The sequence below is a fragment of the Podarcis bocagei genome, assembly GCF_964188305.1.
Source record: "Podarcis bocagei genome assembly, chromosome: 8".
NCBI classification, from domain to species: Eukaryota; Metazoa; Chordata; class Lepidosauria; order Squamata; family Lacertidae; genus Podarcis; species Podarcis bocagei.
In genome coordinates this window covers 34,641,667-34,654,902 of record NC_138133.1, presented here as the reverse complement: position 1 = coordinate 34,654,902, position 13,236 = coordinate 34,641,667, and the positions used below count along the sequence as shown (strand labels likewise).

Below are 13,236 nucleotides of genomic sequence, written 5' to 3'. Positions count from 1 at the left end.
AGGGCATCTCATTAAAAGTTTTACAAGTGATGGGAAGAAGCCAGGAGAACATCATGCAAAACAGGATGTATTAATTCTTTGACCACGTCTATAATTCTAGTATGGTCTTTTGCAGTACTACTTTTTGTCTTTTACATGTAGAAGAAGCAGAACATCACTGTCCACTTGCTCATGGATAACTCTGGCTCTGTTGCTTCAGGAACTGTGATTACAGTGTTAGCAAGGGTGCTGATTCTGAGAACCAAATGGCTCACATGATACAATACATTATACAAAAAAACAGTTATTAATATACAGTGGTGCCTCGCAAGACGAAATTAATTCGTTCTGCGAGTTTTTTCGTCTTGCGAATTTTTCGTCTTGCGAAGCACGGTCAAGTTGCAACTGCACCTCTTCAAGCGGTTTTAAGAAAAAGGAAACAAACTTGCAAGACGTTTTCGTCTTGCGAAGCAAGCCCATAGGGAAATTCGTCTTGCGAAGCAACTCAAAAAACGAAAAACTCTTTCGTCTTGCGAGTTTTTCGTCTTCCGAGGCATTCGTCTTGCGAGGTACCACTGTACTTTGTGAAAGTAGCCAAATATCTAGCTCTTCTGAATTTTGAAGCCCGATTTCTAGGGCCTCTGATGCTGATGTCATAATGTTGTCTAGACGCAAACCAAATCAGCCATCTTTACTTCTAGAAGTTTCAATATTGCACTTCAGCTTTCATTAAGCTTTGTTTAAAAGTTGAGAACTGAGCTGCTGTTTATTATTATTAGAATCAGTTGGGGTCTAAATCTGGCATACATATTTTGTGATCCATTCACTATTTTGTCATGTCAGGCCAGTCTCATCCAAAGCCTAGAAATAAACAGTAAGACCACCTTCTCTAGTTTTGGCAAAGCCTTGTACCATTGTCTTCTATTCAGTGATCTAAAGCAAAATACGTGCTCTTTTGAAACAGGAAGATCATTCATCACATAGGAAAGACTGAGCTGAGCAGTTACGCAGCCATTTTGTAGCCCTGCTAGAACATGTGCCTTACTTAATTGAACTGTATCTCTTGAACTCTGTGTCAGAATCTCTTGTGCAGCTCTGTAACACGAGTTATGTCTTTTAGAAATGTTTCCTCTCTATAGTAGCCCATTCTTATTGTGAATAGTGAATTTATTGTATCCAAATGTGATAGCCCAGCTCTTTCATGTACCCCAATAAAGAGATGGAACCATACATTCAGGCTTTAACATTTACCAGGGAGTAATTGAAGTCAGTTGTATGTACAGGTGACTCTCAACTTACATGGGGTTATGTTCCAAAGATAGTACGTAAAGCCAAACTTGCTTCAGTTTTTTTGCCAAGTGCGTAAAGCTGAATGTACACAAGTTAAATGCGCATAGGTTGCGAGTTACCTGTACAGCCATACCTCATGTTGCGTTCCACTCTTTCAGCTCACGAACGCAGCAAACCTGGAGGTGTTTACTTCCAGGTTCGCTGCCCGTGCATGTGCAGAAGCGATTTACGCGCTTTGCGCGTGCGCAGAAGCAATCTAGTTACGGACTTTTCGGGGTGCGAACAACACACCGAAACGGATTAAGTCCACAGCTAGAGGTACCACTGTACAAGTGAGTAGACACCTTATAGGACAACAATGTTAAAGATGTTGAGTCCATGAATTATAAGCTTAACAGACCTTGCTAAACTTCAGTTTTCCTCTAGATATTTTTAATTATAGAATTGCTTGCATTTTAAAACTGTCAATAGCATTGGTATAAAAAATGAGAATATCTAAACTACTTTTCCTCTAATATCTTAAATCTGAGGATACACTACCTATAAATGAGGGAACATTCTGCCCAAATTTATCCTTACAGTGTCAAAAACAACAAAATATCAAGCGCTCTCTTCTTTAAGCTTGTTAAGCACAGTAGCTATGTTACCTTTCTCAGAACTGGCAGAATTCCTGTGTGCTTGATTTCAGTGATCTGTAATACAATTAATGCCTTCAGAAAAATATAACCAATGAATAGTATTCAACTAAGTTTTACTCAGAGTAGACCCATTGAAAGTAATGTACTTGACTAAGTTAGGTCCATTAATTTCCCTGCGTCTACTCTGAATAAAACTTAATTGAATATGCTATGTTAAGCTTTTGAAAGCTAACTCATTTTTAGTTGTAATTATTTCTTCCATTTTTAATTTAGACACTCTCTTTTAGCTTGTGAAAGTATAATGCACATAGATCAATACTCTGGAGTTCTTTGGACTAGATTGATTTCTTTCTCATGAGATGTACATTGCAGTTCTCTCTGATATATATATGTATATACCCACAGACACACTACTTTGTCGCTGTGAAAATGGTGCGGTTGAACATTTCCATATGAAATGAAGGGGATATCAAATACTCGAATTAATTTGGACTGTAAGATGGCCTGTACACTTTCAGTTAATCTGCAACACATTTGTTGTTCAGAGGCATGGGAAAATGCTGATCTTTTAAGAATGACATGACTACTGTGTCGCTTTAGGCCTGATTATCAAAGCTACCCGTTGAGTACATTAATTACAGTATGTTTTCTTCGTAGATGTAGTTCTTGCTATTTAGAATTTAATAAAGAATAGCTTATCCTTGGACTGAGTATGCCAATATAGGGTCTTTTATTGTCTTTTTGATTTTTTAAAAAATGTTCTGAGTAATTTCCTTTTAGTTAAGCTTGAAAATGAGTACAAGTGGGAATGGCTGGAAAGTTTTTTTAAAATGTTTTTTAAGTTCAGCTTTTGACTTGGCAGAACGTATTTCATATGCAAAATAGTAAGATCTATACCAGTTTTGTTCAACAATTGCTATTCTTTTAAGTACATCTCTAATCAGTGCCACTAGGGTACTTTTTCTGTTTTTAGGAAAAAACAATGTTACTATACAGATTTTTATTACAATAAGAAGTTAAACTTTAACAAAATCTATTCTGCTATTCATTATGCTCTCCAGTGTTTTTGTTAACTTTAATTATACTGGAAATATATATGTGTACATGAGACAAAGATGGGAGAGGTAAGTAGTAAAACAACACAACAGCCTTCTCTCTTGTACTATTGGTTATAGCAAGTAGCTCCTTGCATCTTTTCTATAATAGCACATTTAATAAAAAAATTCCAGTGGCTATATAAATTGAAATTGTATGATTTTGTCTAAAAACCTTTTTTAAAATTAGATGAAATGGAAACTCAATGTATAGTTAGAATGCGAGCAAAAGTATTTGGTTCTCCCGTCCAAAGCATTTAGCTATTATATTGGGTATCAGGTGATAGTTGTGTCATGGCTGGGTTGATCCAAATTGAATTTGTGTGCCATTTGATACGTTGTCTGTGGTAACAAGAAATTATATTTTGGAAGGGCTTGATAACTTTACTAAACAAATCTATAAATCCATATCCTATGCTGACCCAGCTGAGTCTGCCTGCTTATGCAGTGCAAGATCACTCCAGGCCAGGGGTGGTGGTGAGGACTGTTGCCATAATCATCGATAGAAATTCAAACTCCCTCGCAGTGAGATCAATCCACACTGTTCTTGGGTTCAAGGAATTGTTTGTGGTCTTGGATGATTGTGGACAGGGATGATAGTGTATCATCCGCCCTGCTACACTACAGCTTTCTAGACTGAGCTGGCAGAGGTAGTCTTGGCTGTGGTGTTTGGGGACTCAGAAGTTCAGGGGATGGCAGTATGGGAGAGGGCATTCTGTCTTAAGGTGTGCAATTTCTTGTCCACATATGTGAGTGGTACCTTTGTTGTGTAGTATTCATCATATGCTGAAGGCACACTTCTTTCATTCTGGCCTTTGACACTTTTGATATATATTTTAGGACCCAACCTATCCTTTTTATTGTAATCTGCTTTAACTGTTTTTAATATACCTTATCGGCCCGAATATAAGCCGCACCTGAATATAAGCTGCACTTTTAAAATTGGAGGGGGGGGGACCTGAATATAAGCCGCTCTATTCCTTGCTGCTCCTGTCTGCTTGGGGGGGGGCATGCTGTGTTGTTGGTGGCCTTTACCCTTTCTTGCTCTCTCCCTTCCCGGGCTTTGGGGCAGAGGACGAGGGACTATGCACGAGGTGGGCACCGCTTTGCCGCACTCCTGGTGCTGTTTGCCCCGTGCTCCTGGCTGCATACCATAAGGTTGCAAATATAAGCCACACTTTTAACTTTTCATGGTTGGAATTTGGGAAAAAGTGAGGCTGATATTCAGGCCAATACGGTATATATTTTTAATTGTTGCAACTCACCCTAGGACCTTATGGTGAATGTCAGATAAGAAATATTAACAGCAACCTCTAAAAATTACATTCCTCATAACTCAAAGTATTTTTTTAATGCTCTTTAAGCAATTGGTCTCATTATTACCCTTTGTTAGCAACTGTTGTGTAAATGTTTTATTTGTAAACTCAATACTAACCTTAGATTATTTCTTACAAATGTTTCTCTGAATGTAACTATGTATGCTTTGACTTGCACAGAGAAGCCTTTGTTACTGTTTTGCGGGCAAAAGGCACATGATCGCAAAAGGCGTGCAGCAGCCTCTGTATACCAACTGATGGGGATTTCTGCTTCAGATGGACACAGGCTTGCTGATATCCACGTCTTGAAAGTATTGAATCCTATTTGCTTGCAATAAATACTTAAAATTGAATTGTCAAAATCTATAATTATTTCCATCAGTGGAGACCTCATTGCATCTGAGGGCTTAAAGTGTACTTATCTCTAGGTGCCAATCAGTCCTTTATCACAGGCATCACCACTGTTTAGCAGTGCCAAACTTTGTTCAAACATATGTAATTTGTTTGCTAAGCTGATGAAGGTTTTGGCACCTGCCTAAGGGGGAGGAATAGTTGTTACCCGAGTTGGCCTTCCAATTCATGAACAATTCTTCACTCAAAATATTCTGTTTTGTAATTGAAAGCACAAAGAGATTTTGAAAGTCTTTAATTCCTATTTGTTGTATTATTAAGAATTAAAATTAATCAAACAAAACTGAATAATTCACATATTAAAATCAATAGTGCTGCATCAAAGCCATAAAGCAGTTCTTTTCTATATACCGTATTTTTCGCCCTATAGGATGCACTTTTCCCCCTCCAAAAATGAAGGGGAAATGTGTGTGCGTCCTATGGGGCGAATGCAGGCTTCAGGAAGCTCTGCGCAACCCTCGGGAGACTGGTGCGACTTTGCGCCGGGCTCCCGAGAGCTGCGCAGAGCTGCCTGCATTCCGAAGCTTAGGGTGCGCTGAAGAGTGCGCCCGGGCTTTGCGCAGCTCTCTGCAAGCCTGGGGAGACCGGCGCGACTTCTCGCCGGGCTCCCTAGGCTTGCGGATAGCAGGCTGTTCCCCCCCCCCCCAAAAAAGCTAGGTGCGTCCTATGGGGCGGTACGCCCTATGGAGTGAAAAATACGGTAGATTATGACCACCAGTGCAGCTTTTGTAAGCATATAGGTGCTACATTTTGTCTTGCAGTGTTCTTAAAAAAATTACAATCCTGAACTCTGTCCACTATAGCTGCTGGCCAAGTTGCAAAGTGCCACATATATATGCAGTGGCATTTCAGCCTTCCTCTGCTGACGGCAGCAGCCTTCACTCTGAGAGGCTTTCCTGGAAGGTCAGGAGCCCTTTGAAGCATATTTGAGGTGCTATCGGGAGTGCATGGGATGGGGGAGGCAAAGCCTAGGAAAATAGTGCCAGAGATCCAATGCATCCTTTCCCTAGGTTTGTTGCTGAACTCAGTAAAAACCAGGCTTTGTGCCCTGAATTTATGGAACTGCTTTTCAGTCGACTTGGTTAAGACAGAACTAGCACCACTCCTAAAATACACAGGAAGCTTGTGGACATGACTCTGTTTACAAATACTGTATAAAAAATAGGCGCCTGAGATCAGTTAGTTGCATTGAGTTACTTTCTTTAAGAACCACTGCTTTCCTTTTAGCAAGCTGAATATACTATACTGACATTTAAAGCATAGCTTTCTTTTTCCTTGCAGTTGCTGTGATTGGCTCATAAACATTTGCCGGAGAAAGAAAGAACTCAAAGCACGCACAGTATGGCTTGGATGTCCTGAAAAATGCGAAGAAAAATATCCAAGAAATGCTATAAAAAATCAAAAATACAATATCTTTACATTTATACCTGGGGTAAGGCTACTAATGATTCCTTAAAGGTGGGCTTAGTTTATGTCCCTTATAAATTGTATGTCTTACAATATTTTAAAACAAATAATTTGAATGATAAGTTGTGCAATCCTTTGAAGTTCAGGCAGTCCTCTTTTCCCACTGAGAATTGTGCTCGTTGGTTAAAGTGATTAGTGGGATCAGTGATGATTACCTGTGAGGAGCAGAGACTGGCAACTTATTTTTAGGTATTGTTTTTATTTAATTTGTCTACTACCCTTCATCAAAAGATCACAAGTATATATTTTCTTTAAAAAAAACAAGGGCACAATAAAACATTTGGAGGAAAACAATAAAACAGCATAACAAGAGAACGCCCAACAATATATAGAGTTAAAATCTTCTAAAGCAGATTATTTCTGGGCCTGTGGGCACATCTGGAATTTTCAAAAAGTTGCCATTCTGAGCTTGAACTGTCACAAATTGTAGGGAGTGCCCTCTCCTCATTCCCACTGCATGCATGTGTTTCTTGGGCACTGAGAGGAATGCAAGCTGGGAGGAGGAATGCCCAAGACAGGCCCTCAGAGATAAGGGGGGGGGGGAGGCAAACACAGACCTCCAGACCCTGGGGTGGGGAAACAGACATAGAAACCCGGAGAAGAGAGGGGAAACAAAGCAAGGGACACATAGAAAAGATGGGAGGAAACAAATATACATACCCTGTACACTCTGACACATACTCCCTTCCTTCCTTCCTTCCTTCCTTCCTTCCTTCCTTCCTTCCTTCCTTCCTTTTTTTACCCTGCCCCATCTGATTGGCTGCTCCATTCTTCCTTTTTCTCTCCATACCCCCTGGGTCTCACATCTCCTACATCTTACCTTTTTCTTAAAAAAATGTTTCCCCTCCCACGTTTTCTGTTGGAGGGCCAATCTCAGCATGGAAGGCTAGTGAGCTGAAAGAGGAAATACCAACAAAGCCCCCATCTTGACTGTAATTTTTCAGACTGATATCTTCTGACTTCCAAGGTGTATGAGGTGGGGGAAGATAACTAGTGGTGAAGGGGGGAGTGAGGGCTTTTTACAGGTGCCATTGTGGCCTCAGGCGTCACATTGGGCACACCAGTTTTAAGACATGATTAAATGACATGATCCAGACAAAGTTAAGCATGTTTATGTTTCATTGATTTTAGTAGGATAGATAAGCATATGATTACATCTCCCAGCAAAGACAAAAAATAGCTTTAAGTGTTTAAATTTTATTAGATGGGTCCTACAGGTTTTGGGTGATTTAAAATACCTGTTAATGAATATTTTTAATCTTACGCTTCAGGATAGGTACATGTAAAATGACCTCTTAGTAAAATGTGTGTCCGATTTGAAGGCTGTATAAATTTGACTTCAAATTGTTCCCTTGCTGGAAGCATTGCATTGTATTGTATGTACCTTCAGGTCAAAGTAAACACAAGAGTAGAAAAAGACCTGTCTGCAGGCTACAATCCTATGCTATCTTATTTGGAAGTGAGCTCCTATGACCTCTGTAATACCGACTTCTTAGTAGACCTGTATAGGATTGTCCCATTAACATTTTTTCTGCAAAACACAAAGGGTGACGTTTAGAGAAGTGAGAGTGCTTCATGTGTTCATTTTTTTAATTGGGTAAACTTGTGGCTTGTATACATTAATGCTATATATGAACGTGTATTTAGTATTTGGTAATCAGTTATTAAGTATAAAATGTGAATAACAAAGCAGGTCTAAAATCCATATACATATTCTTTATTCACATTCATTCCTTATCCAAGAAATTTTAAAGAGTTAATATTGCTTTTTTGCAGTTTTAAAGCTGTGTATTACCTAGTGGCACTAAATTGTGCATTAATGAGAGAGGGAGAAATATTTTCCCTTATTTTGAGCTCACAGTAAACCAACCTCCTATTTTTATTTTTTTGTTTTTCACATCTCTGTTGAAATGTTCCTCTCAGAGTGTTGACTTTAAATGCAGAATAAGTGGTTGGAAAGTTAATTCCCCAGTATGGCTAGTGGTACAGATTACAAAAACACCCATAAATGTAGCAATTGTTTTTATGTAAGAAACCTTTATACGGTGTTGGCTATTATGTGTTTTATAGGCATATAACAAAACCTTGTATTAACTAAATCCAGTTTAAAATAATGTTCTGTCTCTTCAGATTTTCTTTTGGCTTATTATGGTTTTCAAGATGCAGAATTCTTTTCAACACTGGCAATAATAATTTGTTGTAATACATTTTGTTCAAATCACAAAAGGGCACAGTTTGGCTTTATTTTTTTGTTCTTTGACTGATTTCAGTAAATTCTATGACTTTAGCATTGATTCTTTGGATAGCCAGCCTTGTTAGTTTCTAATTTAATATTTGACTGAAAAGTAACTCTTGAGGGAGAGGTGTTTCAATGAGTGTGAAATAAACAGGCCATTATATACTGTGCCTTTTTCCACAGTAATAAATTATCTTGTTGGTTACTTGTTGACAAGAATGCTGCGTCTTTCAATTCTTAATTTCAGTAAGAATGCAGATTTTTGTAAACCTTGTGCACTGGTTTTTTCCTCTCTCCTTACACTCCCCCTAACCCACCAACATTATTCAGCTAGCTGGCACATGCAAGGATATTACTTATAACCCCTTCTTTATTAAAAAGAAAAAGTGAGTCCATAATGTGGACTCCATAATGTGTTTTCTTTTGAGAGTATTAATGTCAACTGCTTTCATGCAGACAAATATTTTCATCTTCATTGCATGAAACCAAAATTTTCTCTATTTACACTGAACGTTTTCCTAAAGGTCATTAAGTATACATTTAGACATTGATTACTATAGTTAAATGCACAATGTGTGTTTCAGGGGTTTAGGCAGAGTCCCGATGCCTGCAAAGATCAGCCATGATTTGTGAACACCTGTTGGCACAGCATAGTCCAGATGCATTATTAGTCTTGGAATATTTTTTCTTAAACTTTTCCTTAGGAAATGGAATAGTTTGAAAGCGTTTTGTAATTGCACAGTTGGAATCCTATTCTGGCTTTAGTATGAATGCAAATTACTGAGCTATTAATTGATACTAACTGGGATTTTAAATTAATTAGTGGTGAGGGAGGAAATATTGTTACCCTGCTGAGATTAATTTATATAAGAATTTAAACATTCTAGAACAGAATAATCAAGTTTCATTGTAAATATAAACACAGTATTTCTGTAGTGTTCCTCTTAGCATTTGTACACATACTTGTAAATCAGTAATAACTGCTAAACCAATTGAATTTCCCTTGTATTGAAATTTCTATAATAGGTTGGTTTGTCTGGAGCTTACATTTGAATGCACTGTGTTTGCATTCTACCCACATGCAGACTTTGGGGTAACATTCTTTATTTTCATATTAAAAAAGGAAATGTATTTAAACATAAATAAATTACAATATTAACATTTTTCACTTGGAGAGAGTAGCTACGGATAATAGTAGAGTGACAGGTTATATTATGCTGATTTTATTGTACAGTACAATCCAGAGAAACTATTTTGTATCACTTTGATTATATGCATACTGTTTCCTCTTATATCATAACTCTTTCTTTTTGGAAGGCTATGTACTTTTCTTTTCTGTATTCATTACTCTTGTTGCTAATGGCTAGGCAATACCGGAGTTGTTCTTTTATCACATTTGTTATTGAATAGTGGCCTCACTTTAGCTATGAATTTAGAGGACATTAATCAAATCACTGTTTTCTCAGGTTAGTTCCCCATCTGTATTATGGAGATATAACTGAAGTATCTTTTAGAAGCTCAAACATTTTTTTGAGGATGAGTAACATTGGCCTCTCCTACATACACACCACTTGGGACACAGGTGGCGCTGTGGGTTAAACCACAGAGCCTAGGGCTTGCTGATCAGAAGGTCAGCGGTTCGAATCCCCGCGACTGGGTGAGCTCCCCTTGCTCAGTCCTTCTGCCAACCTAGCAGTTCGAAAGCACATCAAAGTGCAAGTAGATAAATAGGTACCGCTCCGCTGGGAAGGTAAACAGCGTTTCCGTGTGCTGCTCTGGTTTGCCAGAAGCGGCTTAGTCATGCTGGCCACATGACCCGGAAGCTTCTCTTTTAATTTTGAAATTATACTTCTAAACTTACAAAAGTATGCTATGGCTCACACTGTTACCCAACCTTCCTCGTGTGCTAGTTTTGTTTAATAAAATATCTACCCTGAAAACAATTCTTAGCGAAGCTTGCTGACTATCTACAATTCTATAATTCTATTAGTAACCACCAAACACTTACCCTCCCCCCATTGCTAAATTACAGGGTGCCCCTTATCAGTGTCTGGGCTCCTGTAAAGGATACCCTCCTCTACATGCTTGGACTCTGCTTATAAGCTTATTGTATTGCTAAGTATTGCTAAGATAACACATGTTTTGTCTAATGAACATTGTAGTGCTACAATAAATGCTAGATACTATAATGCCTATATTATGGATGAATTTTCTATTTAATATTTTATATTGGAATAGTCATCATCATTAAATGTTCATGTTACTATTGATTGATTTTTCTGTGATAGTAGAGATAGTTCAAGCCATGTTGAAAGCAGCACTCAAAAAAGGAAAAGAAACTGTTATTGATTATAATTGTGATTAAAGTTCCTGTTACATAAAAAAAGTTTCTGCATACTGGAAATGTTTTTGAAAGCACCATTTCCTGGTTTTTCTTTTTTCTTTCACTTTTAGGTTTTATATGAACAATTCAAGTTTTTCTTGAATCTTTATTTTCTCGTAGTCTCCTGCTCACAGTTCGTACCAGCGCTGAAAATAGGCTACCTCTACACCTATTGGGCTCCTCTGGTAATCAAAAATGCTATACAACTATATATATATATATATTTCTTTTATCAGCTTGTGTGCACATGGCCAGTGTGGTTGTATAGAACTGTCTCCTAACACTGATGGCATGGCAGCTTACCTGGAAAGAGCAGTGGCAGTGATGTTGGTTCTGTGCACATATGCTGGCAAGAGCACAGGATTGGCTCTGCTGGTGTGTTCATGAAGCCCACCTCTGCCATTGTCCCATCCCAGTCCCTGACAGCAGCTTTGGGGATCAGCTCTGTGGCTCTCTTTCACTACACCAGCCTCTACCACACATGAAAGACGCTCAGTGTAGAAGAAATATTTCCTATTTCCTAATGGTTAAGAGATCAGGAGTATTCTTCTGATTTCCATGCTTCTCCCTTTTCTCACTTGAATGATCTCCATTCTCTTTTCAGAGCTAATGTCAAACGACATGGCTTTGAACCAGACACTGAAGTCTATTTAGTTTCAGATACTTATAGTTATGTGCAACACTAACCATAGTTGGGGATTTTGAATGAGAAGGGAGCAAAGGAGAATACGATCTTGTGAGGAAAGGAGAGGAATTGCAGGGGTACTTCTGGTCTCTTAACAACGCTTCACAGATCATGACGTGTTACATCTGAACTAAGTCAGATCAAAAGAAATGTGACTCTCATGTTAAATGGACCTGTGTGTGTCTGGGAAAAGTAAGCACATTAAAAATATATATATACTTTTATCTATAATAAAAAGTTACAACTTGTATGTTCTATAATTTAAGAACTATGATTCTACCTATGCTGTCTAAAAACATTGGAAGTATCTGGCTATAGCCAGGATATTACATTTAACATTGGTTATTGATTTTATTTTCAAAGGGAAATGCCCCAACTTTTTTATAACTACTCCAGAAAAAAATGCTATAAGGTCTACATGTGACACATAGTCCAAAAGTTTGGTATATCTGATCAAGTATATGCAGCTAAAAACAAATGTTTCAGTACATTTTTGGAAGTAATTGATTCCATGGAACTTACTCCTAAATAACTGAGTTTTGGCTCACTATAATTTTTAACCAAAGTCAAGTTACCCACCTTCAAGGCAAAAAGAAACACTCGTTTAGGAGATTAGTCTTCTCTTGTTACATCTCAACCCTTATTTAAAAGTAAGTGTGCTTGATGATTTTTATCATGCACCTCAGCTTCATGTCTTGGAGACCATGGGTTGGTGCCGCTGTAACATCAAAACCATGCTTTGGTGTTACGTGCCTGAACGTTTGGCTCATATGCTTCCCCCTCGCTTGAGCTTGGAATGCCCTTCCTCCTTTCCTGGTTTGAAGCAAGTCATCTTTGATTTGTGCTTGCTCTCTAAATAAGAATTGAAAACCAGGGTTTGTTCCTGATTTGCAGAGCAAGCACAAACTGAAGCTGCACAGAAGGGAAAACTATGATGTATCTTGAACCAGGAAAAGAGAGAGTGGGGTGCCAGTGTGCATTGGTTCTACCAGCTCTGTTAACACAGCTACACACCCACAGTTTGTTGTTGCGTATGAACCATCCCATTGCCTTTTAGATGTGAATTCATCTGAAAACAGCTTTGAGTGGAGGGTACTATATTTTGTTCTTGTGATGAGAGCCTGTTCAATAGTTTTATCACATGTTTTGGAAATGTCTCCAGAAATCATTGGCTATGTCTCAAATTTTCCTCAGCTGTTCCGGAATAACTATGACATTGGCAAAAGGGAAGAAAACACACAACAAAACTCCAAACAGTCCTACTAAAATGAAATATAAAGCGCATGCTTTTCTTATCTGTGGATTTTAATAGAAATATTTTCCATTTCGGGAAATGTTTGTTATATTTTAAACAGGGATTTGTTTTGGCTGTCACAGTGCTACGAGAGGCAGTTGATGAATTTCGTCGTTACCAGCGAGACAAGGAAATGAACTCTCAATTATATAGCAAGCTTACAATAAGAGGTTGGCAAACTTTTTTCCCCTGTGAATCATGAATAGCATTCATATTTTCTGGTCTGTGTGAAGTACTATTTCTTTAAACAAGACCTCCAAATTATGGCCAGCCAAAAGAACACAGCCTATTAGCATATACTGTGGCCTGTTCGGTGCTTAACAGTCTCCTGTGTTTGTAATCCTAGGCAGGCAGCAAATAGAAGATTGCCATACATGGTTGGTGGGTTTCATTCAGTGCAGTGGGTCACAAATTATGCTGGCCTGGTAGATTTTACTGAGGGA

General features: G+C 38.3%; 1 protein-coding gene across 6 annotated transcripts in view; it reads left to right on the top strand.

Moving 5' to 3' along the window:
- The window catches only part of ATP9B (ATPase phospholipid transporting 9B (putative)), a 116,303-nt gene that overhangs the window by 11,734 nt on the left and 91,333 nt on the right, over window positions 1-13,236 (top strand). For 2 of the 6 annotated variants that reach the window (XM_081205789.1, XM_081205788.1), the window contains exons 3-5: window positions 6,010-6,160; window positions 10,886-10,999; window positions 12,855-12,963. In XM_081205789.1, coding sequence (XP_081061915.1) covers window positions 6,010-6,160; window positions 10,886-10,999; window positions 12,855-12,963 — 374 coding nt within the window. Of the gene's footprint in view, window positions 1-6,009; window positions 6,187-10,885; window positions 11,000-12,854; window positions 12,964-13,236 lie in introns of those variants that run through there. The other 4 variants (XM_081205791.1, XM_081205790.1, XM_081205793.1 and 1 more) reach the window with 4 other exon arrangements.